Genomic DNA, 22755 nt, shown 5'->3' with positions numbered 1-22755 from the left:
GGAAGATGAGAATCAGCAGCAGTAATAACAATACAGCCCAGCAACAATAGCCCAGCAACAACAGCCCAGGAACAGATTTGAAAATCAAAATAAAATCCAGAAACACCAACAACAAACAACGGACAGAAACCAAGGGAATTTTCAGATTTGAAAGGCTAATTAATGTTTAACCCTTAATTTCTAAAACCCGTATATCGGAATATTTATCAGGTATGTACTACTCTCTCTTCTAATTTCCAGCTCCTTTTTTATTTGTATTTTTTTTCTTTTCTTTTCTTTTCTTGAAAGTTTTAATATTTTTCGGAATTTTCTTTCTCTCTTAAATATTCAGCTATTTTTTTTCCTCTCTCTCTCTCTCTATTTGTCCGTCCTCTTTCTGTGTCCCCCCAAAAATCTGATCAAGTTCTTTTATTTATATCTCATCCCAAAACCCTTTAATCAATTAATAAATCAACCACTTTCTCCTACCAAACTCATTATCTTCCCACTCATCCCCTTTTAAATCCACTACCTAATGTTTTGTCCCCCAGTACATTAAATAAATATATCAAACCCCAACCCATTACCTCTTGTCCCTCATGCCTAACATAAACAATTATATCACCCACACCCCATTACATTTTGTCCCCCATGCTTAACATAAAGAATTACAAAATGTACAATTACCAAACTACCCCTCCGACCTTATTGCAATTACCATTTTACCGCTGAACGTACTGCGATTTACCAAACTACCCCATCAGCTATACCCAATCAATTAATCAAACTTAACCAAAATATAGCCAATATGACTAATTTCTAAACAAATTCAACAACAACTCATATGAACACAGATGAACAATATCAAATTAATGTGAATAAATCAACCATATTGGAAACCAATCCTGGTTAACTTAGACTAAAAATGGATGAGCAATGAAACAACAATATTAACAACACAATACATGATTCATCAACGAATCAAAAACCAAAACATAAACTCACATTAAATCACTGGATTAAAATGAACTTCAAACCAAGATGAACATGAATTAAATCCATTTTAAACAACAAAATATGACGGATTCACATGATTAAACCAACATATTTCCCTATTACAACTAAATTCTTTTAGACAAATAACAAGATCGAAGAAGAAACAATTATGAATTTAAACTTGAATCTAACAAACATTAACAATTTCTGAAAAAATACATAACACATGAAACAAACTGAAAATAATTAATTAAACTTCAATTTGAATCTAACAACATTATAATTAAACTAATAATTTCTATATTAAAATAAATTAAAAAAATGAAACAAAACAAACTAAAAAAAAACAAAAAAAACGATGAACATGAAATTAATATCAAACATATTTGATTTCAAATCCGAAAAATATCAAACAAATTAACGGACAGAAACAAAACTTACAACTAAACGGAAATGAGCAACGATGAACTCGAACAGAAACGGACAACTCGAACAAACAACCACGTCATTCCGGATCTTGACGAACAGCGAAAACCCCATCTTCTCTTTAAACTCGACGAATTCAAACTGGACTTTGACGAAGCATTCATGGCAGAAAAGAAGATGAAGAAGAAGCAACAACAACATTGGTTAAAGCTCGACGAAGCAGGCAGAAGCAGCGTGAAGCAGAAGCAGCTGGTCGACGCAGCATCAATGCATGCTCGTCCATGGCGGACCACGGCAGTGTGGTCGACGGACTGCTGTGCATCGGGCGAGTGAGCTGTGGGTGGTAGGTAATCGTTTGGTTTTACCGGCGTGGCTGGGGGTCGTTCGGAGGTGACGAACGACGTGAAGACGTCGAAGAAAAAGACGACACAGCGGTAAGGGGGTCGTCTTATGGCTGGACGTAGAGGGGTCGTCTGGCAGAGTGGTCGAGGTCAGTGTGGTTTCAGCCAAGGGAGGGCAGCCATGGTGGTTTGGACGTGACGATGACGGGGCTGTTTGACTGGAGGGGGCAGCTGGTCGATGGTTGTTGTTTGGTCGATGGTTGTTGTTTGGTCGACGGGCTGGACGCGATGGCGAGGAGGGAGGGTGGAAGCTATGGCAGCCTGAGCTCAAGCTTGAGCTCGACGAAGAAGATGAAGACGCGAGGGGTCATTTGGACGTGAGAATGGAGGGTAAAGGGCAGCCATGGGAGGTGGGGTTTGGAGCTTTGGGGAAGATGAAGAGAAAGAAGGGGGGGATAGCTTAGCATTTTTTAGGGTTTTCTTTTTGTTTGTTTTGTAAAAATGTAAAATAATAGGGGTGTTGGGTCTTTGGGTTATGGACCGGGTTGACCCGGTTTAAAATGGACCGGGTCATGGGGAAGGTTGGGCAATTTTTTGGGCCTGTGGCTTGAATTTGAAGAAGAGGCCCCATTCCGATTTTTCTTTGTATTTTTGCTCTCTTTTCTTCTTTTATTTTTCTAAAACTAAATTATAAAAATGCTTAAATTATCATATAGAACTAAATTAAGTTATGAAAGCGCAAATTAACTCCCAATAATAATTAACACACAATTAAGTAATAATTAAGCATGAAATTGTCCAATTGGACATTAAATGCTAAAAATGCAAAAGATGCCTATTTTTGTGATTTTCATTTTTTGTAAAATAAACTTAATTACTAACAATTGTAGAATTAAATCCTACATGCAAAATGCGACATATTTTTGTATTTTTAATAATTTAACAAATAAACATGCACAGACAAATATACAAATAATTACACAAAAATACCACAAAAATTCAAAAAATTGCACACAAAAATAAAAATCATTTTATTTTGAATTTTTGGGAGTAATTCTCATATAGGGCAAAAATCACGTGCTTACACTCACTCCCAGTCTCCTTGTCCATTTGAAGTCGAATCGGCTAAATAAGGCCCTCAATGAGCCTCTTTACCCTCTCTCTCTCTCGGTGGAAAATATGATAAGAGCATGACGAGCCAAGTCGATGAATCTAGTCTCATACTAAGTAACGGTCATAGAACCCTGTTGGAGACGCTCAAACTGCCTCTGATAGGCCTCTCTCTGAGTGATAGGAAGAAACTTCTCCAGAAATAGCTGAGTAAACTGCTCCCAAGTCAAAGCTAATGATCCGGCTGGTCTAGCCAAACAATAATCTCTCCACCAAGTCTTGGCAGATCCAGACATGCGAAAAGTAGCAAAATCAACCCCATTGGTCTCTACTATCCCCTTGTTCTTGAGAACCTCATGACAGCTGTCTAGATAATCCTGGGGTTCCTTAGAAGATGCACCGCTGAAAGTATTAGTGAAGAGCTTGGTGAACCTGTCAAATCTTCACAAAGTATCGGCAGACATAGCTGCTCCATCACCGGCCTAAGCTACCACACCTGGCTGAACTGCTCCAATTGGCTGAGCTGCTGGAGTCTGAAACTGGGGAGCCATCTGCTCCGGAGTGCGAGTAGCAGGAGTCTAGGCTCCTCATCCAGCCTGAGAGACAGCTGGAGCTACATGAAGTAAGCATTCCCTAGTGACACTCTCCATAAGGCCCACTAGGAGGACCAGAGCATCATGGAGTACTAGGGTAGCAATAAACCCCTCAGGGACCTGAGCTGGGCCCACCGGAACTGTCTAGGCCAGGCCCTCATCTTCAAAGTAAATCTGAGGCTCCGCCGTTGGTGCCGCTGCTCTGGGCTGAGCTCTGCCCCAACCTCGGCCTCGACCTCACCTTCTGCCCCTCGTGGGAGCTGCTGCTGGGGCTCGGGCTGCGGGTCGGTGGATGAGGAAGCGCGTGTTCTCACCATTTGCGAAAGAATAGAGTAGAAATTCAATTAGCATTGAGAAACCAAACCGCATGACCGGAAGGAATAAATGTAAAGGTTTTTCCTAACTCTGTAGCCTCTGGGGGATAAATACAGACGTCTCTATACCGATCCCTCAGACTCTACTAAGCTTGTCTGTGAATTGTGAGACCCATATAACCTAGGGCTCTGATACCAACTTGTCACGACCCGGATTTTCCACCCTCGGGAGTCGTGATGGCGCCTACTAATGTGAGCTAGGCAAGCCGACTGTTTGAACCAATAACCTTTTTACCCTTTTTATATTCTTTAACAATTTTAAAGCAATAACGTGTAGATAGAGAAATTTACAATAAACGAAAGAAAAGTAATGAACTATCTAAATATGTATCCAATACAACTGCTTGAACATCAACAACCTAAAACTGGTGTCACAGTTTCACAGACGGTCTAAGAATACTACATACAAAGTCTGAAAGATAAAAGATACGTTATTTCTAAAATAAGTAAAGGAAACATGATAAAGGAAAGATAAGAGGTGACGCCAAGGCCCGCGGACGTCTGCAGGACTACCTCGGGCTGCCTATGTGGACTAAAGACAGCACCCTCACTGCGGTCCAAATGCTCCGGTACCAGTATCTGCCCATAGTGCAGAGTATAGTATCAGCACAACCGACCCCATGTGCTGGTAAATGCCTAGACTAACCTCGGTGAAGTAGTGACGAGGCTAGGACCAGACTACCAAATAAACTTGTGCAGTTAAATCATATACAACGGAAATATAAAAGCAGATAATTACAGTTAAAGATGTGAGGGGGAAAACATGCTTTGGGGAATAATAGATAATAACAGAATATTAAGAGAAATAAAAAGAAACCAAAATCTAATTACTAACAAAGATAAGGAAAACAAATGCAGAATTCAATTTCATTTCACATCTTGTTGCAGGCGTGCAACCCGATCCCATTTCATATATCTCGTTGTAAGCGTGCAACCTGATCGAATTTCATATATCTCGTTGCAGGCGTGCAACCGGATCCCATTTCATATATCTCGCTGCAGGAATGCAACCCACTCCCATTTCATATATCTCGTTGCAGGCATGCAACCCGCTCCTATTGCATATGTCTCGTTGTAGGCATGAAACCCGCTCCTATTTCATATATCTTGTTGCAGGCGTGCAACCCTCTCCCATTTCATATATTTTCGTGGCGGTGTGCCATCCGATCCTAGATATAAATCAACAACAATCACAAAAGAATCCCGGTAAGGGAACAAGAGCAATATAACAACATCCCGGCAAGGGAACAATAATATTTCAACAACATCCCGACAAGGGAACAATAATATCAAAATAAATATCCCGGCAAAAGAACAATAATATCAAAATAAACATCCCCGCAAGGGAACAATAATATGACAATAACATCCCGGCAAGGGAACAATAATGTTAATAATATGTGAAACGCAATAAATCACAACGGAATCATAACAACTATAATACAACACTCACGGGCATGCTTGACACCAACGTATAGATACTCGTCACCTTGCCTATATGTCATACTCCACAATTAACACGTAGCAAATAGGACACGACTCCTAATCCCTCAAGATAAGGTTAGACCAAACACTTACCTCGATGCCACGAACAAAATTCAAGTCTCAATTATCGCTTTACCTCTTGATTTCACCACCAATTCGCTCGTATCTAGCTGATAAGTAGGGGTTTTAACGGGTTTCATGCTCCTTCTTGCCTATGCTTTGATTATAAATCGTTACAAAATAGTCTCAAAAGTCTCATAAGTTGTGCTTGATTGCAGGTTTGATCGACAAAGTTACGAAGTGTCAAAGATCGGCTCAAAAGGAGTGAAACCTACTCAAGTATCAAAGACAAAGTAAACTGAGGGCAAATAGGCCTAGTGCGGACCACACAAAGTCGAATGCGACCGCACTAGGTGATTCAGAGAGATGGAAAAACCAGGCTTCAGGCAACGCGGCCGCAGTCCACATTGCGCGGTCCGCGGTGAAGGTTCTGTGGCCGTACTGCCTTTTTGTGCGGTCTGTGGTGAAGGTTCCGCGGCCGTACTGCCTTTTTGTGCGGTCCGCGGAAGAGATATTCAGAGAGATGGAAAATGCCAATGCGGTCCGCGGTCATGGTTGTGCGGACCGCGACAGCTGCCTCCGCGGCCGCGCTCCATTCTACGCGGTTCGCAGAGCCCAAGTCAGAGAGCCCAGAATTGAAGTCCAAGAGCCTAGAGCGGCCGCTGTCCATTTTATGCGGCCCGCGCTGACCCCGCAGGGGTATTTTTGTCCAATTTTTTACAGCCTAGTATAAATAGAACATTTTACCATTTTTAGGTTATCAGATATATCCAGAACTTAGCTGCGCTTGTGAGAACTTCATCTGTAGCCATTTTTGGCATCTTAGCTTCAAATTAACAGTAGATTCTTGTATTTTAATTTAGCATTTAATTAATATGCCTTGTTATTCATCTATTTCTCTATTTTCTCCTTCAAGCATGAGTTGCTAAACCCATTATCTAGGGTTGTGGCTCAACCCTAGTGTAGGTAATTGATGGGTGTTGCCATCTATTGTTAGATTGACTATGGGTGTTTGTTATTTGGGTCAATTGTATGGTTTAATCTATGAATTGGTGGTTGCAAACACTGGTTTGTGCTAAGTTTGCTTGGCTCTTCTTGAGAAAGAGAGCCTAAGTCTCCAAAATTGGCCCAACAAGGAATTGGGATGAACTCAAGAGGATTGATAGTCCCAGTTAAAGGGTTAAACCTCGAGAGAGTAATTACCCAACTTGAACCCTAGTTGCTTGAGCTAATTTGCCTACCCGTTTGGTCTCGAGAGAGTCAATTGGGCAAAATCACTCTCTCTACCGAGAGGTGTGAGAGTGGGTAAAATTGTGCAACGGTTATAGCATAAGCCCCAATTATGTCAATCGAACCTTAGTAATATCTACCCATCAATTAGCCACCTAGGTAATGTCACGACCCTAGTGCCTTTCTTACCATTAGATTCATACACCTTAGCAATTATCTCGTAGCATAATCTAGTTTCAATTAATAATTTGATAATAGTAGTTTATAATCGAAACCCCAAAAATGTATGGAAGTGACATTAGGAACAAATACACAACTCTAGTCTAGATGGATACTCGACTCCATTCCTAGCTCCCTGTGGAAATCGATCCCGACCCTCATATCGGGTAAAAGCTATTGCGACCCTCTCTTCCTACCTTTTAGTAGTGTGGAGTTGGCAGCGATCACTAGCCACAATGTACTTAATTCCATCAATAAATGCTAATTGAATCAATGCCAATGCATGACAATAAGTTTTTCAAAGTTTTACCCAAAAAGTCAAAAATTACCCCCGGGCCCACATGGTCAAAACGTGAGATTCGAACCAAAACCCGATTATCCATTTCCCCCACGAACCCAAATATATAATTTGTTTTGAAATCGCACCTCAAATCGAGGTCCAAATCCCCAATTTTTGAAAAACCTAGGTTCTACCCAAAACACCCAATTTTCCTATGAAAATTATTGATTTTGAGTTGAAATCATATGAAAAGATTATAATGATTGAAGAAAACGAGTTAAAATTGACTTACAATTAATTTGGAAGAAGAGTTGTCTTTGAAGAATCGCCCAAAATTGTTTTGGTTTTGAAAGAGTGTGAAAAATGAAAAAAATTCAGCTAAGTTATAAAATTGCAGGTTGCAGATGTCGCAATTGCGACCAGAGTTCGCAATTGTGAACCCAGACTTCTGTTAAGTTCGCATTTGCGAAGTGACCCTCGCATTTGCAAGGCCGGAATTGCGAACAAACGATCGCATTTGCGATATCATGCCTGTCACACCTCCTTTTTCGCCCGCGCTTTATGATTTTTTCTTCTTGTAAAACAAACTTAATTGCTCCTAATTGTAGAATTAAATCCTAAATGCAAATGCGACATATTTTTGTATTTTTTATTAATTTAACAAATAAACATGCACGGACAAATACAAATAATTATCCAAAAATGCCAACATTGTGAAAAACGTATCTCGAACCACGTCACATTAATGTACCCGTGGTTATCGACACATTTCAACTCTGTTGAGATTTCGATTTGGGTCACATAAATGTGCACCCGAGTTTAAGAATCCTAAATGCAAATACGACATATTTTTGTATTTTTTATTAATTTAACAAATAAACATGCACGGACAAATACAAATAATTATCCAAAAATGCCACAAAATTCTCAAAATTGCACACAAAAGGAAAATTGTTTTATTTTAAATTTTTTGGGAGTAATTCTCACATAGGGCAAAAATCACATGCTTATAATGCCCAAAAGGGGTGTATCGCATTTGCGAAGGAAGATCTCGCATTTGTGAGGAAGGGCTGGCCTGGGTTATTTCGCATTTGCGAACTCCCATTTGCGAGCCAGGCTTCGCAAATGCGAAGCCTGCAGGCCTGCAATGAAACAGTTGAAGCCTGCAATTTCTCATGTCCAAAATCCACCCCGTGACCTATCCAAAACTCACCCAAGCCTTTGGGGCTCCAAACCAAACATGCATACCAACCTAAAAATATCTTATGGACTCGCTTGTGCATTCAAATCACTAAAATAACATCAACAACTATGAATTTAGCATCAAAATCATGAAATTTCTTAAAAACTTGAAAAATTTTCAATTTTCTCAAATACGATCCGATTCACGTCATTTCAAGTCCATTTCTTACCAAATTTCATAGACTTATCTTAAATCACATATAAGACCTATACCAAGCTCCGAAACTAAAATACGGGCCCGATACCATCAAACTGTAAACGCATTTCTCTTTCAAAAACACATAAATATTCCAGAAAATAATTTTCTTTAAAAATTCATTTCTCGGGCTTCGGACCTCGGAATTCGATTCCGGGCATACGCCCAAGTCCCATATTTTCCTACGGACCCTTCGGGACGATCAAATCACGGGTCCGGGTCTATTTACCTAAAATATTGACCACAAGTCAACTTAATTCATTTTAAAGTCAACATTCATCATTTTTCACATATTTTCACATAATGGCTTTCCGACTATGCGCTTGGACTGCACACGCAAAACGAGGTAAGACAGAAGATTTTTAAGGCCTCAAAATGCAGAATTTATTTTTAAAACAAGTAATGACCTTTTGGGTCGTCACACTCATTGATTTATCAGTCAAGTCATACCCATTAATTTAATAAATAAAATACTCACATTTAGCAAAATGACACATCACATTAATACTTTCAAATAAATAATATTAACAGGTAAAGCTTTAAAGAACTTAATATTAAACACAAATATCTTTAAAACTTTTTTAAAAATTTTTATTGACTATAAAAAACTATCATTTGTTAAACAAATCTGTTTTTATTATATTAAATAAATATTAAAAAATAAATATTTTTATCATTTTTATATTTAAAATATGTTCATGTTTGAATATGATTAAACAAATTGAGTGCCATGAAAAAAATTAAATGTATGGATATATTCTAAAAATAATAAATAAAATAATATAATATTAAATAGTATATAATGTCAAGGGCATAATATAATTTTCAACTAAAATAGAAGATATTACATAAATGAGAGTATTAATATCAAGGATATAATAGACTTTTCAAGTAAAAGTATTATAAAATCTGGCCAATGTGATTTTTGTAATAAATAGAGTAGAGTAGTAACAAATGAAAGAAAAGTAACTTTGGGGTAATGAACATAAAGTTAAATAATTTTTACGTAACAAAAAGAAGAAAAGTGATTTTTACGTAATGAACACAAAGTTGAATGAGCACACATGAAATTTATTCGAGGAAGGATGAAGTCTAATTATAACTTGGATAAGGTATATACACTAACAGTGCATTAAAAATTACATAATCAACACAATTTAACTAGCTGCAACATGTTAATTATTACTTTATTTTTCGGTTTATTTTATTAGGCTTTGTTATGAAAAGTTACATATTGTTGGCCAAATTAACTTGATGATATACATTTTTATACTTACATATATAAGGCGCACACACGATATATGTTTGTGCACAAACTAAAAGTCTTATAAGTTCTATATTACTAAACAATACCTTTGCGTTAATGTCTTTGAGTCCCCTTATAAGTATAGAATGATGGATAATGAGTGCGTTATTATATCCAAAATAACCATAAGAACTAAAAATCGTTATGTAGTTCTCATACGTATGTTATTACGATCCTCTGATTATCTACTTTTTACTTTCTTAGTTTCATAATTAAGAATGTTCTAATTAGGCAAATGTTGTCATCATAGTTCGTCTGATCCTCTTTTTTATTTTACCTTGAAAGAAGAAATTACTGGTCACTTAATCACTTTATTGAAGCATCTGTTTATATAAATTTTCCTTTTACCAACCTTTATGCTCAAATTGGAAGTATAGAAGATGAAATTAAGAACAAGAGAACGAAAGAGAGGAGAGAAGTAGAAGCAGCTTGATAGAGAAAAGTTAGAGAGAAAAAATGAAACTTCATTATTGAAAAAGTGAAAATGATATGGCTTATACATCTGAATATATATTAGTGAGCTAAGATTATGCTAAGTGAGATTAACTACCTAACTAACTTAATTTCTAACAATTAACAGAATAACTAACTTAGGGTTAAATGACTAAAATGCCCTCATTAGTTAAGCGACATTATCCTCAACACTCCCCCTCAAGCTATAGGGCATAAAAACATTTAACTTCCCTAGCTTGGAGCTCAAATACTGATGTTGTACTCTATTCAATCCTTTTGTAAACATATCTGCAGGCTGCCTTTTTTGTATGAATGTACTCAGTTTTGACCATGCCTTGTTGAATCTTTTCTCTTATGAAATGGCAGTCAATCTCTACATATTTTGTTCTTTTATGATAGACTGGGTTGGCTGCTATTTGCATAACAGCTTTGCTGTCGCAAAAGGAAGTAACTGACTGATCAATTTTTATATCAATCTCCTTCATTAATCCTAGTAACCATGTTAACTCAGCCACATTAGATGCTAGGCTCCTATATTCTGCTTTAGCGGAACTTCTGGATATTGTAGTTTATTTCTTGGACTTCTATGAGACTAGTGAATCACCTACCTTGATTAGATACCCTGTGACTGACTTCCTGGTGTGTGGACAAGCTGCCCAATCAGCATCGCAAAAGGCTGTAACTATTTCATTGTTATTGCTAGAAAATAGAATGCCTTATCCTGGTTGACTCTTGATATATCTAACAATTCTTAATGCAGCTTCCATGTGGGATTTTTTTGGCCGTTGTAGATATTGACTGAGTGTTTGAACACTGAAAGATATATCAGTCCTAGTAACTGTTAAGAATAGTAGTTTACCTATAATTCTCTGATAGCTACCTTGGTCTGCTAGTACCTCATCTTATGCTAGATTAGTTATGGAGTAGTGTTCACCAAACTCTATTGTAGTGAGCTTTATTCTTGTTTCAATAGGTGTATTAATAGGTTTAGATGTTGCTAATCCAAGTTCTAATATAAGTTCCAAGGAGTATTTTCTTTGATGCATCAGAATTCTTGTTTTGATCTTACAAATTCTATTCCAAGAAAATATTTTAGTTTCCTTAGATCCTTCATTTTGGAAGTCTGTTGTAGAGCTACTTTAGTGTCTTGCACTAGTTTTAGGTTGTCTCCTACGAAAAGCATATCATCTACATAAACTAACACTACAATAGTCCCACTGTCAGTTTTCTTTACAAATAGAGAATGGTCGAATGGACTCTGAATAAATTGGAACTTTAGTAAGGCTTCAGTTAGCTTTGCATTCCATTATCTTGGTGCTTGCTTAAGCCCATACAAGGATTTTTTGAGTCTGTATACTGGTTTATACTCCCCCTGACTCTTAAATCCTTATGGAAGATCCATATAAATTTAATCATGGAGATAACATTGTAGAAAAGCATTATAGACATCTATTTGATGTACATGCATTTTCTAGAGGCTACAATTGCTAAGACAGTCCTAACTGTCACCATTTTTACAACCGGAGAGAAAGTCTCCTGATAATCTATACCTTCCTTTTGACTGTAGCCATTGGTTACAAGTCTAGCCGTGAATATTTTTATTTCTCCTGTAGCTTTATACTTGATTTTGTAAATTTATTTACACCCTATAGGGGATTTTCTTTCTGGCAGAGAAATAATTTCCCAGGTATGGTTGCTTTCAAGAACTTCAATTTCTGATTTTATTGTATCAACCCATCTAGGATCTCTAACTACTTATGCATAAGAGTTAGGTTCTGTTGTTGAAGAGAATGTAGAGATGTAGGCTTGATATTTAGAGGAAATATTCTCATAAGACATGTAGTTGGATATGGGATAGGTGAAATCATGATGGGCATTAAGGAGAAAAAAATCCTCCATCTATATAAGTGGATATTTTTCTCTATCAGATCTTCTAGTAGTAGTTATTTGTTGAGCCTGCTGAGTTTCAACTGAGACTGTAGGAAGATCAAGTGAAAGTTGATTCTGTTGTAGACTATCTTCTATATGTGAGTCAATTATTATTGTAGTAGTTGGAATAGTATGTAATGCTTCTGTGCTTTCTTGTATATCAGAGTTCATTGATACATTTCAGTATTTGTATAATCAGCATCATAGATTTCAGTGTTTAGAGTTTGAGAATAAAACACAGGATGATTGTAACTTTCTAATTGCATGTTATCTAGAATAGTTTGAGGTAGTTTAGTCAGGAATATAGGATGTGAAGATGCAGTAATTTTCTTGAAGGGAAATACATCTTCCCTGAAATTTCCCAGGTATGGTTGCTTTCAAGAACTTCAATTTCTGATTTTATTGTATCAACCCATCTAGGATCTCTAACTACTTATGCATAAGAGTTAGGTTCTGTTGTTGAAGATAATGTAGAGATGTAGGCTTGATATTTAGAGGAAATATTCTCATAAGATATGTAGTTGGATATGGGATAGGTGAAATCATGATGGGCATTAAGGAGAAAAAAATCCTCCATCTATATAAGAGGATATTTTTCTCTATCAGATCTTTCTGGCAGAGAAATAATTTCCCAGGTATGGTTGCTTTCAAGAACTTCAATTTCTGATTTTATTGTATCAACCCATCTAGGATCTCTAACTACTTATGCATAAGAGTTAGGTTCTGTTGTTGAAGAGAATGTAGAGATGTAGGCTTGATATTTAGAGGAAATATTCTCATAAGACATGTAGTTGGATATGGGATAGGTGAAATCATGATGGGCATTAAGGAGAAAAAAATCCTCCATCTATATAAGTGGATATTTTTCTCTATCAGATCTTCTAGTAGTAGTTATTTGTTGAGCCTGCTGAGTTTCAACTGAGACTGTAGGAAGATCAAGTGAAAGTTGATTCTGTTGTAGACTATCTTCTATATGTGAGTCAATTATTGTTGTAGTAGTTGGAATAGTATGTAATGCTTCTGTGCTTTCTTGTATATCAGAGTTCATTGATACATTTCAGTATTTGTATAATCAGCATCATAGATTTCAGTGTTTAGAGTTTGAGAATAAAACACAGGATGATTGTAACTTTCTAATTGCATGTTATCTAGAATAGTTTGAGGTAGTTTAGTCAGGAATATAGGATGTGAAGATGCAGTAATTTTCTTGAAGGGAAATACATCTTCCCTGAAAATAACATCTATGTTTACAAAGAATGAATGGCTAGATATATCATATAAGATATAGCCTTTTGCACCTCTGAATAGCCCATTAGTACTGTAGGTTTGGACCTTGATTTAAGTTTGTCAGTTTCATGTATGATTTTGTCATAATACAGGAAGACTAGTATTCTTAGATGATTAAGTGAAGGTTTCCTTTTGTATAACTTTTCATAAGGTGAAATACCTACAACTGATAAAGGCACCCTGTTAATTATATACATCGCTGCTAGAACACAGTGACCCCACAATTTGATGGGGATATTGGCTTGAAATCTGATAGCTCTAGTAACTTCTAAGATGTGTCTATGCTTTCTCTCAGCTACTCCATTTTGCTAAGGAGTGTAGACACAGGTCCTTTGATGTATAATGCCTAATTTCTTGAACAGATCATTGTAAATAGTATTAACAAATTTTGTGCCATTGTCTGTTCTGATTGCTTTAACTACTTTGTTGAATTGTATTTGAACAAAACTCAGAAAGTACTGAATAACGACACATACGTCAGATATCAATTTTAACAAGTAGATTCATGTCATTCTGAAGAAGCCAGCAACTATAGTCAAGAAAAATCTATTTCCATCAAAAGTAGAAATCTTGCATGGCCCTCAAATATCCATATGAACCAGTTCAAAACACTCAGTAATTTTAATACTACTTTTTGGGAGAGGTAATCTGGTTTGTTTTGCACAGGGGCAAACATTACATTTATTTATTGCTTCCGCTATAGACTTAGTTTTATTCTGAAGCATTTTTGTAAGAACAACTACAGACACACGACCAAATCTTTTATGCTATAGGTTTATATCTTTATCAGTAAATATTTTCTTGACTAGTAGACTGCAGTTCATATCGTTGTTAGCAAGCTGACTCAGTAGTATGTATAGCCCATTTATTTCTTTATCATTCTCCTTCACCCTTCCATCGAAGAGATCCTGGAATACACAAAAATGAGGGTAGAAGATGGTTGCACAAGCTAACTCTTTAGTCATCTTTGAAACATACATTAGATTAAACTTAAGCTGAGGCAGATGAAAGACATTTTGAAGTGTACTCACAGCTGAAATTGAGCTAGTTCCAGTGTATGTAACATGAGACACTTCACCATTGGGTTGACACATCCTCTTAGAATTAGTGTTCTTAACAATGGAATTCTGATTTAACATTGCAATATCAGACGTCATATGACTGGTTGCACCAGTGTCAATGATCCACTCTTTTGGACAATTTAAGACCAACAAAGCAGTACTCATACCTGCCATATATTTGCTGCAAAGGTATTGTTGTTGTTTCCAGTGTTAGTATTGTTGAGAATTTGCAATATTTGTTCATATTGATCTTTTGTGAAAGCTCTTATCTGTGACATCTGACTGTGAGTAATCAGCCTGTCCCAAGTTCTGATAAGTGTTAGACATATGTGCTTGTGCTTGTTCATATGTGCCCATCGACTTCATAGTAGGCTGATGATTTGTTACTTATGCAAGAACATTATAGGTTGTTGACCCTCCTGTTCCAACATTTCCTTTCTTCTTGAACTTGAAATTCGGAGGATAACCAACTATCTTGAAGCAGTTTTCCTTGTTATGACCTTTGAATTTATAGAATTCACACTGAATATTATAATTCTTTTTATACCTCTGAATTCCCATATTTCTTGTGTACATTGCTACATCATAATTTCCTGAAGTGATTGCTGGATTTGCACCTAATATCCCAGACGTGGCAGCTACTGCCTTTTGACTTTCATCACTTATGATCATTGGATATGCTTGATTGACAGTTGGAAGAGGGCTTCTCATGAGAATCTGACTTCTAGCTTGAGAGTAAGATTCATTAAGACCCATAAGAAATTGATACACCTTCAGTTTTTGCAGATACACCACAAAATCTCTAGATCTTGGGCAATCACATTCAGGAACTGGTATTAATACCTCAAATTCTTCCCACATATCCTTCAATTTTGAGTAATATACAGATACAGAGGAAGTACCTTAGGTCAAAGTAGCTATTTCTTCGTGCAAATTGAATGTTCTTGAGTCATCTACTTTATAAAATCACTGTTATTCATAGAATTCATGATCCAAGATAACACAATAGCATTTACTCTTTCCCAATAGTTTCACATAGTTGCAGGAAAGTTTTCTTTCTTACAAGAACCATATACCATCCCTAATGTGTTCCTTCCTAACAGAGTAACACGCATAGATTGATACCAAAAAGAATAATTCTCGATACTTGTTAGTTGAAAGGAAATGATTTGTACCTCACTCACATCTGAGGGATGAAGGAACAGAGGGTGATTGTAATCCATACCAGTAAGTTGAGCTGAAGGTCTAGCTGTTTGACTCAAATTAGCAGCATCTTGTTCGTTGTTTAAACTCGCCAATTTACAGAACTTGAATTTGTCGATACAAACAAGAAATTACAGAATTTGAATTCGACTTTGCGGAAGCAGAATTGGATCGATTCAAAGCTGGATTATCTTGATTTGATTGCTCTGATACCATGCTCAAATTAGAAGTATAGAAGATGAAATTAAGAACAAGAGAACGAAGTAGAGGGGAGAAGTAGAAGCAGTTTGATAGAGAGAAGTTAGAAAGAGAGAAAATGAATCTTCATTATCGAAAAAGTGAGAATAATGTGGCGTATACATCTGAATATATATTAGTGAGCTAAAATTATGCTAAGTGAGATTAACTATCTAACTAACTTAGTCCCTGGCAATTAACAAAATAACTTAGGATAAAATGACTAAAATACCTTATTGGTTAAGTGACATTTTCCTCAACACTTTATATCAACTATCAAACCATGAACACACCTTAAGAAATCTAAAAATTGGAGATTTACCAACCACGAACAGAGGGGGATTCATAATTTAAATTTTTATGGTTTCAAATTCTAAATTAAATCACATTTAATGAGTTCAAAATCTAAAATTTGTGTATTTTTAATGAGTTTTTTGGCAGATATCCAAGGTTTAAGTCGAAACTATGAGCTCAAATGAATCTGTCGCTTATATTGTAGATAAGCCCCTGACATGAAACCCTAGACACTCGTACGAAGAAATGGTTCCTCAATCTTGAACGAGTTTAAAGGGAAAAAATAATATAGTAAATGTAGTACTATGTACTCGAATTTATTTGCTTACAAGTCGAAAATAAAATTTTGGTCAGATGTACTTTGAATTCATACGTTATTGTTCCTTTGACGTTGGGGCACCGAAACATGAAAATAGTATCATGTGATTTTTCAATATTGAAATGATTACTATGTGAAATATTTCTACGTAGAATGACTTCGTGCCAATAAGACAACTTATTTGGTTTCTGGCCGAAAGGCCAAAAGGACAAACTGATGTAGTAGAATTTTTCAATCTTCCCTAGGTTTTGTAGGTATCTCTGTTGATTTGGTTGGGAAAAATGACAACAACCTTTGCCTATATTTTCAAACTATTTTAAACTGTGAATGAAAAATTTGTAAATTTTGTGATCTTTATAAATTTTTATCTGGGGTGGAATATTGGAAATCAAATTACCTGATGCTCATGTACGTTAAATTGGACAGTAAATGTGAATAATGTAAATAAAGTTACTCCTCATATAAAATTTTCAGAAAAAAACATCCCATGTTTGATTAGACATCACTCTTTCTGTGTCTCATGCGCCTTGACGTATATGAAAAATATTTTCAAAGTTTGCTTCATTCATTTTTGTCATTTTTGACACTCTCCACGCCAAGCTTTGAAAAACGAAGTAATATTAATCTTATGAAGATATGCCTATATCTTTTAATTTCTTTCTTTGGTTATGCTATAAAACATTTATGATCAGCTTTTGGTCTATGGAAAACATTTGACGGGGAACTCTCCATCCTCACCTTACATACACATAAAGAGCATATAAATTAAAGAAATAAGATACAAAATGAACATATTAGCCTTTTTTTTTTAAAACAGCCTCATCTAAATTTTAATTTAGGCGATACACATAACGTTATATGATATATTATTTAAATCTCACCGCAGTAAGGCTTATTGACAAATTAATTTTACATGTTTCTTTCAAGAAAAGAAATAAATTGAAGTCATGAATTCTAAAATTATAGTTACCTTACCATGCATTACAAATATTTTCACGTGTTTAAACGAATAAAATTTAGTCAAATTTATATCACCATTATTGTTCAGAAAAGATGATTCTATGAATTCATCCTTTTATATTGCAATATCCAAAAAATTCAATAGTTTTTATCTTGGCAAGTATATTTTTATTTTGAAAGGCGGATAGGAAAAAGGAGATTTATGTTCATACCAAAATCAATACGATCAAGATTAGAAAGTATAACTCAGTACATCTTTAAGGATCGGGCACATGAATTTCAGCACTCCCTTGAAGACTTTCACAAAAAAGTTTTTGTTGGATTCACATTTCAAGTATCTTGCAGTCTTTCTTCCAAATGTGGAAAATTGAGGACACACTACATATACATTTTAAACTCAAAAATAAAGAAAAGGCAAGAAATACCTGCCTTCAATTGTATGCCTCCACGTTTGTGAATTAGCTTAAAATCATCTCTCTGAAGTATATATTTTAGTCAAGCTGTAGATTTTCTTTTTGACTTTTTTTAAAGCTAGAGAAATTAATAGGTTTCGGTGCATTCTTGGAATAATTAATTAAAAGAACAAAGGATGTAGAGTACACACAAAAGAATAAGAAAGAATGGATTAGGAAAATATTTACCAACGGTCTTGACTATCACTTGAGCATAAATTAATAATTCAATCATTGATTGGGTGACAGATAATTAGGGCTTTACTTTGATACACTATTTTGAGCATGTGCTTGAATCATGCAAAGATTTTGCTATACAAAAATGGGATAAAAAGTGAGAATGGTGGTTTTATAATATTTGGGAAATTGGAGTATACAGTTCCCAAAGAAAAAGGGATATATTTGGGGTATGTGTATATCTAAAGCTACATCAGATGGATTTTGGTCATATATAGTATACAAATTCAATATATATGTGTACACACGTCATGCATGTAATACACATACTACAATATTATAAACGTAGTGGTTTTTTCAACATCTTCCACCACTTAAAGACGGCATTCAATTTTTCCACTCACTAATTTATCCATATAATTTCTTTATTGTTTTTTCCTCCCTACATTCTCTCTTCACTTTATAGTGATAAAGTTTAGAAGGAGAAGAGGCCACCGAAAAGCATGGACGACTTATAATCATGAAAGTAAGAAGAAAAAAGAAAGGAAAGGCAAAAAAGAAATAAAATGAGAAAAAAGAAAACCAACTCATTGCATTTGATTAGACTAGGCAACTACACACACGCATACATTCACCCACACGCTCACCTATTCATTCATTCATAACAATTTACACCCCTCTGTTTCCCCTTCTCTAGCTATCTAGATCCACTTTTTTCTTGCTTTTTAAAATGGAAATCATAAGTCAACCTCACCTCATCATTTGGTCTTGGTTCTTCTTGGCACCCACCTCATTTCCCACTTTCTTTTATTGTTTTTATTTTTTACTCATATAAACTGGTCGTATAAAGATTTTTTGCACTATCAATACATTTTAACATTGTGTAATAAAAAAAATTCCAGCTTACATATTTTACTTATTATGAATGGTTATTATCTTTTAGTTAGAAATGATAGTGTAAAAACTCGTTCACAATGTCAATGCGTATTAGTTACTCCCCGTTCCAATTTATGAGAACTTATTTCCTTTTTGGTTCGTTCAAAAAAGAATGATCCTTTTCTAAATTTGGAAATAATTTAGCTTAATTTTTTAATTCGATCCTTAATGAAAAGCTTTTATAACTATACAAATACTCTGGACCCCTTTCTAACCTGTTTAGGACCATAAATTCCAAAAGTCTTTATACTTTGTACCCCGTCAAATAGGTTCACATAAATTAAAACGAAGGGAGTGTATCTTTTACTTAGAGGCATGATCTATGTTGTAAATATAGGGGTCCCGATACTCGTAAAGTTCGCAAAATTCTATATATATATATTTTAAAAAATAATGATATATTAATAGTTATGCTCTATACAAAACAGATTTTGGTTGAACAAAAAATAGAGACTTTCAAATTATGGATCCGCTCTGCTTTTACCAGTAGTGATTGCACTGCACTTCTATATAATGGAGTCTCTTCTGTCGTCAATTTTTAAAAACTCCAACCCTCCAATGTACATGGGATCATCATCAGGAAGCTTAAGCATGAAGGTGCATCAGTTCACACGTGGATTAATCTTAGAGCATGATTCAGCTGCTCCTTCACTTACACTTGGTTGTAAACGTTTACGACCTCTTGCTCCTAAGCTCTCAACCTCCACAAATGATCCTAATATTGTCACTCCTCCTTTCGATCTCAAGAGTTTCATTAGACCTGAAAGTAGCACTAGCCCTGGCAAAACTTCATTCAACGACGACAAGAAAGACTCATCTCAGGTAATTTACTATCATATACATACGTATCACTTGCTAGCTATACTATATATCCCTTATGACTTTGAACTAGGAAAAATAATGATGGGATTCTAACATGTTTCTCTAGCTGGGAAATGGATAAGTGTTTCTCAAGTTTTTAGCAATCTTAATTAAAGAAGGTTTTTGATTTATATACACTGACTGACACTATAGAGAAATTTTACATTTCCGTATTTTGAGCAATTATAAACAAGTTATCGCACTTGCATAGAACTTCATCTTTTATTTTGCTATCTTAGTCTCAGTTTTCTAAATATCTTGTATTGTTATTATTTGTTATCAATGCTTGTTTCATCTTTTCTTTAGCCGAGGGTCTATTGGAAAACAACCTCTGTCTGTCCAAGGTAGTACTGCGTACATCCTACCCTTTCCAGACCCCACTTGTAGGAATAATACTGGGTTGTTGTTGTTGTCATCGTTGTTGCATAGAACTTAAACTCTTTTAACATGTTATGTAGGTGGAATCGCACCCGGGAGGTACAAGGTGGAATCCGACGCAAGAACAGATAGGAATACTGGAAATGCTGTATAGAGGTGGGATGCGCACACCCAATGCCCAGCAAATCGAACAAATCACAGTACAACTAGGGAAATATGGGAAAATAGAAGGGAAAAACGTGTTCTATTGGTTTCAAAACCACAAAGCTCGTGAGAGACAAAAGCAGAAGCGCAATAGTCTTGGTCTTAGCCAAAGTCCAAGAACACCACCAGCCATTGTCACTAGTCCTTTGTCATTTGACACTAGGGTATGTCTCTTCTCCTTAATTTCCACAGTATTATTTTTTTACACTATCAATACATAATAAATAAAAAAGGTAGCTTGATACACAAATTACATCTTAATGCAAGTATTAATAACTGTTTCTACAACTGAAACGTATGACCTATATCACACGAAAACAACTTACTAATGCTCGATTGCCCTTCCACAATCAGTACATATAAGTTAATATAATTAAGTATGATCGTAAAAAAATTTACACTATCGGGCTACTATCAGTCTATTATGAGATGTTGTAGCACGTCGTCATCTTGTTTTTATATAATTAAATAATTATATATAATTATCTTTTAGGTGTAAAAAAAAATTAATTTTTGAGTCTAATGGTGAATTACTTTTTATTGTTATAGGGAGAAGTAGTGAGGGAGGAAGATAGTCCATACAAGAGAAAGTGCAGAGGTTGGACATATGAATATTTGGAGGAAGAGGAAAAGAGAAACTGTAGAGAGGATAATGGTGATAGGACACTTGAACTCTTCCCATTGCACCCAGAAGGCATGAGATGAATTAAATGAAGGCTTAGCTGAACACGAATATTCTTTTTTATGATCTGACTCTTCTTCTCATTTTCGTCATCTTTTTACTTTCATCTGCATGCTTAAGTTTCTACTTTAATTTGTTCCTTTTCTTTCTTACTTTCCTTATGTATCGGGAAAGAGAAAAAGAAAAGAGAGACATCAGATCTATGTTACTGTACCAATTAATTCCCTTCTCTTGGATTCTGGTTATTAGACTTATTCCTGACCTAAAACCCACTAGTATGTGTTACATATGTTTCATGGGAAATGCTGCAAAAATAATCTACTCGTATTATTTTTCCTACTACAGTCACGTAGCTTGCATATACAGCATAGATTCGACCGAATTCAGTAGTTATAGAAAAAACTGGAATCAGTTATGCACTTTGTAGATAATTTGTTGTTAAATTGCTAAAAAAATATATGTTGCTAAAACCTGATTTTCTATTAGTGTATTATATACAATTAATTGTCCAAACCTTGTATTTATAATCTTCAAATCATGGCTCATCCTCCCAGACGGATCCAAAATTTGAACTTTATAGGTTCAACTTTTAAGATTTAACATTGAACCCATTATATTTTTAAAGTTATGGGTTTAAATATATTATTTTGATAATTTTTAATAAATTTTTACACAAAAATTTTTGTTCCGCGTTGAAAGTTATGGTTCAATTGAACTCATGATTACCCTGCTGCATCCGCCTCTGCATCCTCCAACTAAACTACTATTACAACTTTCCTTTTTTTCACGTTTTATTTTTTCTGTTTTTCTTGTAGTTGATACTTTTGACTAAAGTGCTGATCAAGACGCTGAAGTCCACGCATATATCTTTACATAATTCTTCTTCTTCTTTATCTTTTGTTGTTATTGCAGAATTTCAAAATTGATAGGAAGTAGTGGTTGATCTTTACTTTCATGCTATAGTTTGATGTTTGAATATTTTATTAATTTTCGGGAAGAATTTGATAAAGTAACATGGCATGTCAATCAGAAGACATGCAATTTTTTAGTTTTAAAATATTGGCTAATGGATTGTGGGGTAGAAGATCAGTTTATAGATACGAATTTGGAGGGAAAGGCAAAAGAAAACATAGATTTAAAATAAGAGTAGGGTGTAGTTTGGAGCAACCAAACTGTATCCGATGAAAATTACTCAAATAATATAAGATAATTCATGATGAAGTTTCGATTTGGTGGATGAAAAAGGAGGTGATTGATTATCTTTGTCCTTTTTCCTTTAAATAGTATAATTAACTACTTAATTGATAATTGAGTTTAGAGGCACCAAATGAAAAGAGGAATCTCAACCATAAAAAATAAATAAATTAGATTTTGAGTTGGATAAGCTAGTACTAACTTATGAACATAAACTTGTAAACATCACGTCAAGGAGATATGATTTATTTATAAGTTAGTAGTTTAATCACCGAGGACATGACCCTTGAT

The 22755-nt window shown here is 35.3% G+C and overlaps 2 protein-coding genes across 2 annotated transcripts; one reads left to right on the top strand and one right to left on the bottom strand.

Moving 5' to 3' along the window:
- Positions 1–14954: 14954 nt before the first annotated feature.
- Positions 14955–15428, bottom strand: LOC142170154 (uncharacterized). The gene has a single exon (XM_075231985.1). The coding sequence runs from the start codon at positions 15426–15428 to the stop codon at positions 14955–14957; it is 474 nt and encodes a 157-aa protein (XP_075088086.1).
- Positions 15429–19643: 4215 nt separating this feature from the next.
- LOC107808685 (WUSCHEL-related homeobox 4-like) lies at positions 19644–21518 on the top strand. Its single transcript, XM_016633222.2, has 3 exons — positions 19644–19967; positions 20465–20752; positions 21138–21518. The coding sequence occupies exons 1-3, from the start codon at positions 19659–19661 to the stop codon at positions 21291–21293; spliced, it is 753 nt and encodes a 250-aa protein (XP_016488708.2). The 5' UTR covers positions 19644–19658; the 3' UTR covers positions 21294–21518.
- The last annotated feature ends 1237 nt before the right edge of the window (positions 21519–22755 follow it).

The sequence above is a fragment of the Nicotiana tabacum genome, chromosome 16 (assembly GCF_000715075.1).
Source record: "Nicotiana tabacum cultivar K326 chromosome 16, ASM71507v2, whole genome shotgun sequence".
Classification (NCBI taxonomy): Eukaryota; Viridiplantae; Streptophyta; class Magnoliopsida; order Solanales; family Solanaceae; genus Nicotiana; species Nicotiana tabacum.
The sequence above is the reverse complement of the archived record's forward strand: the minus strand, read 5'-3'. Positions and strand labels throughout refer to the sequence as shown.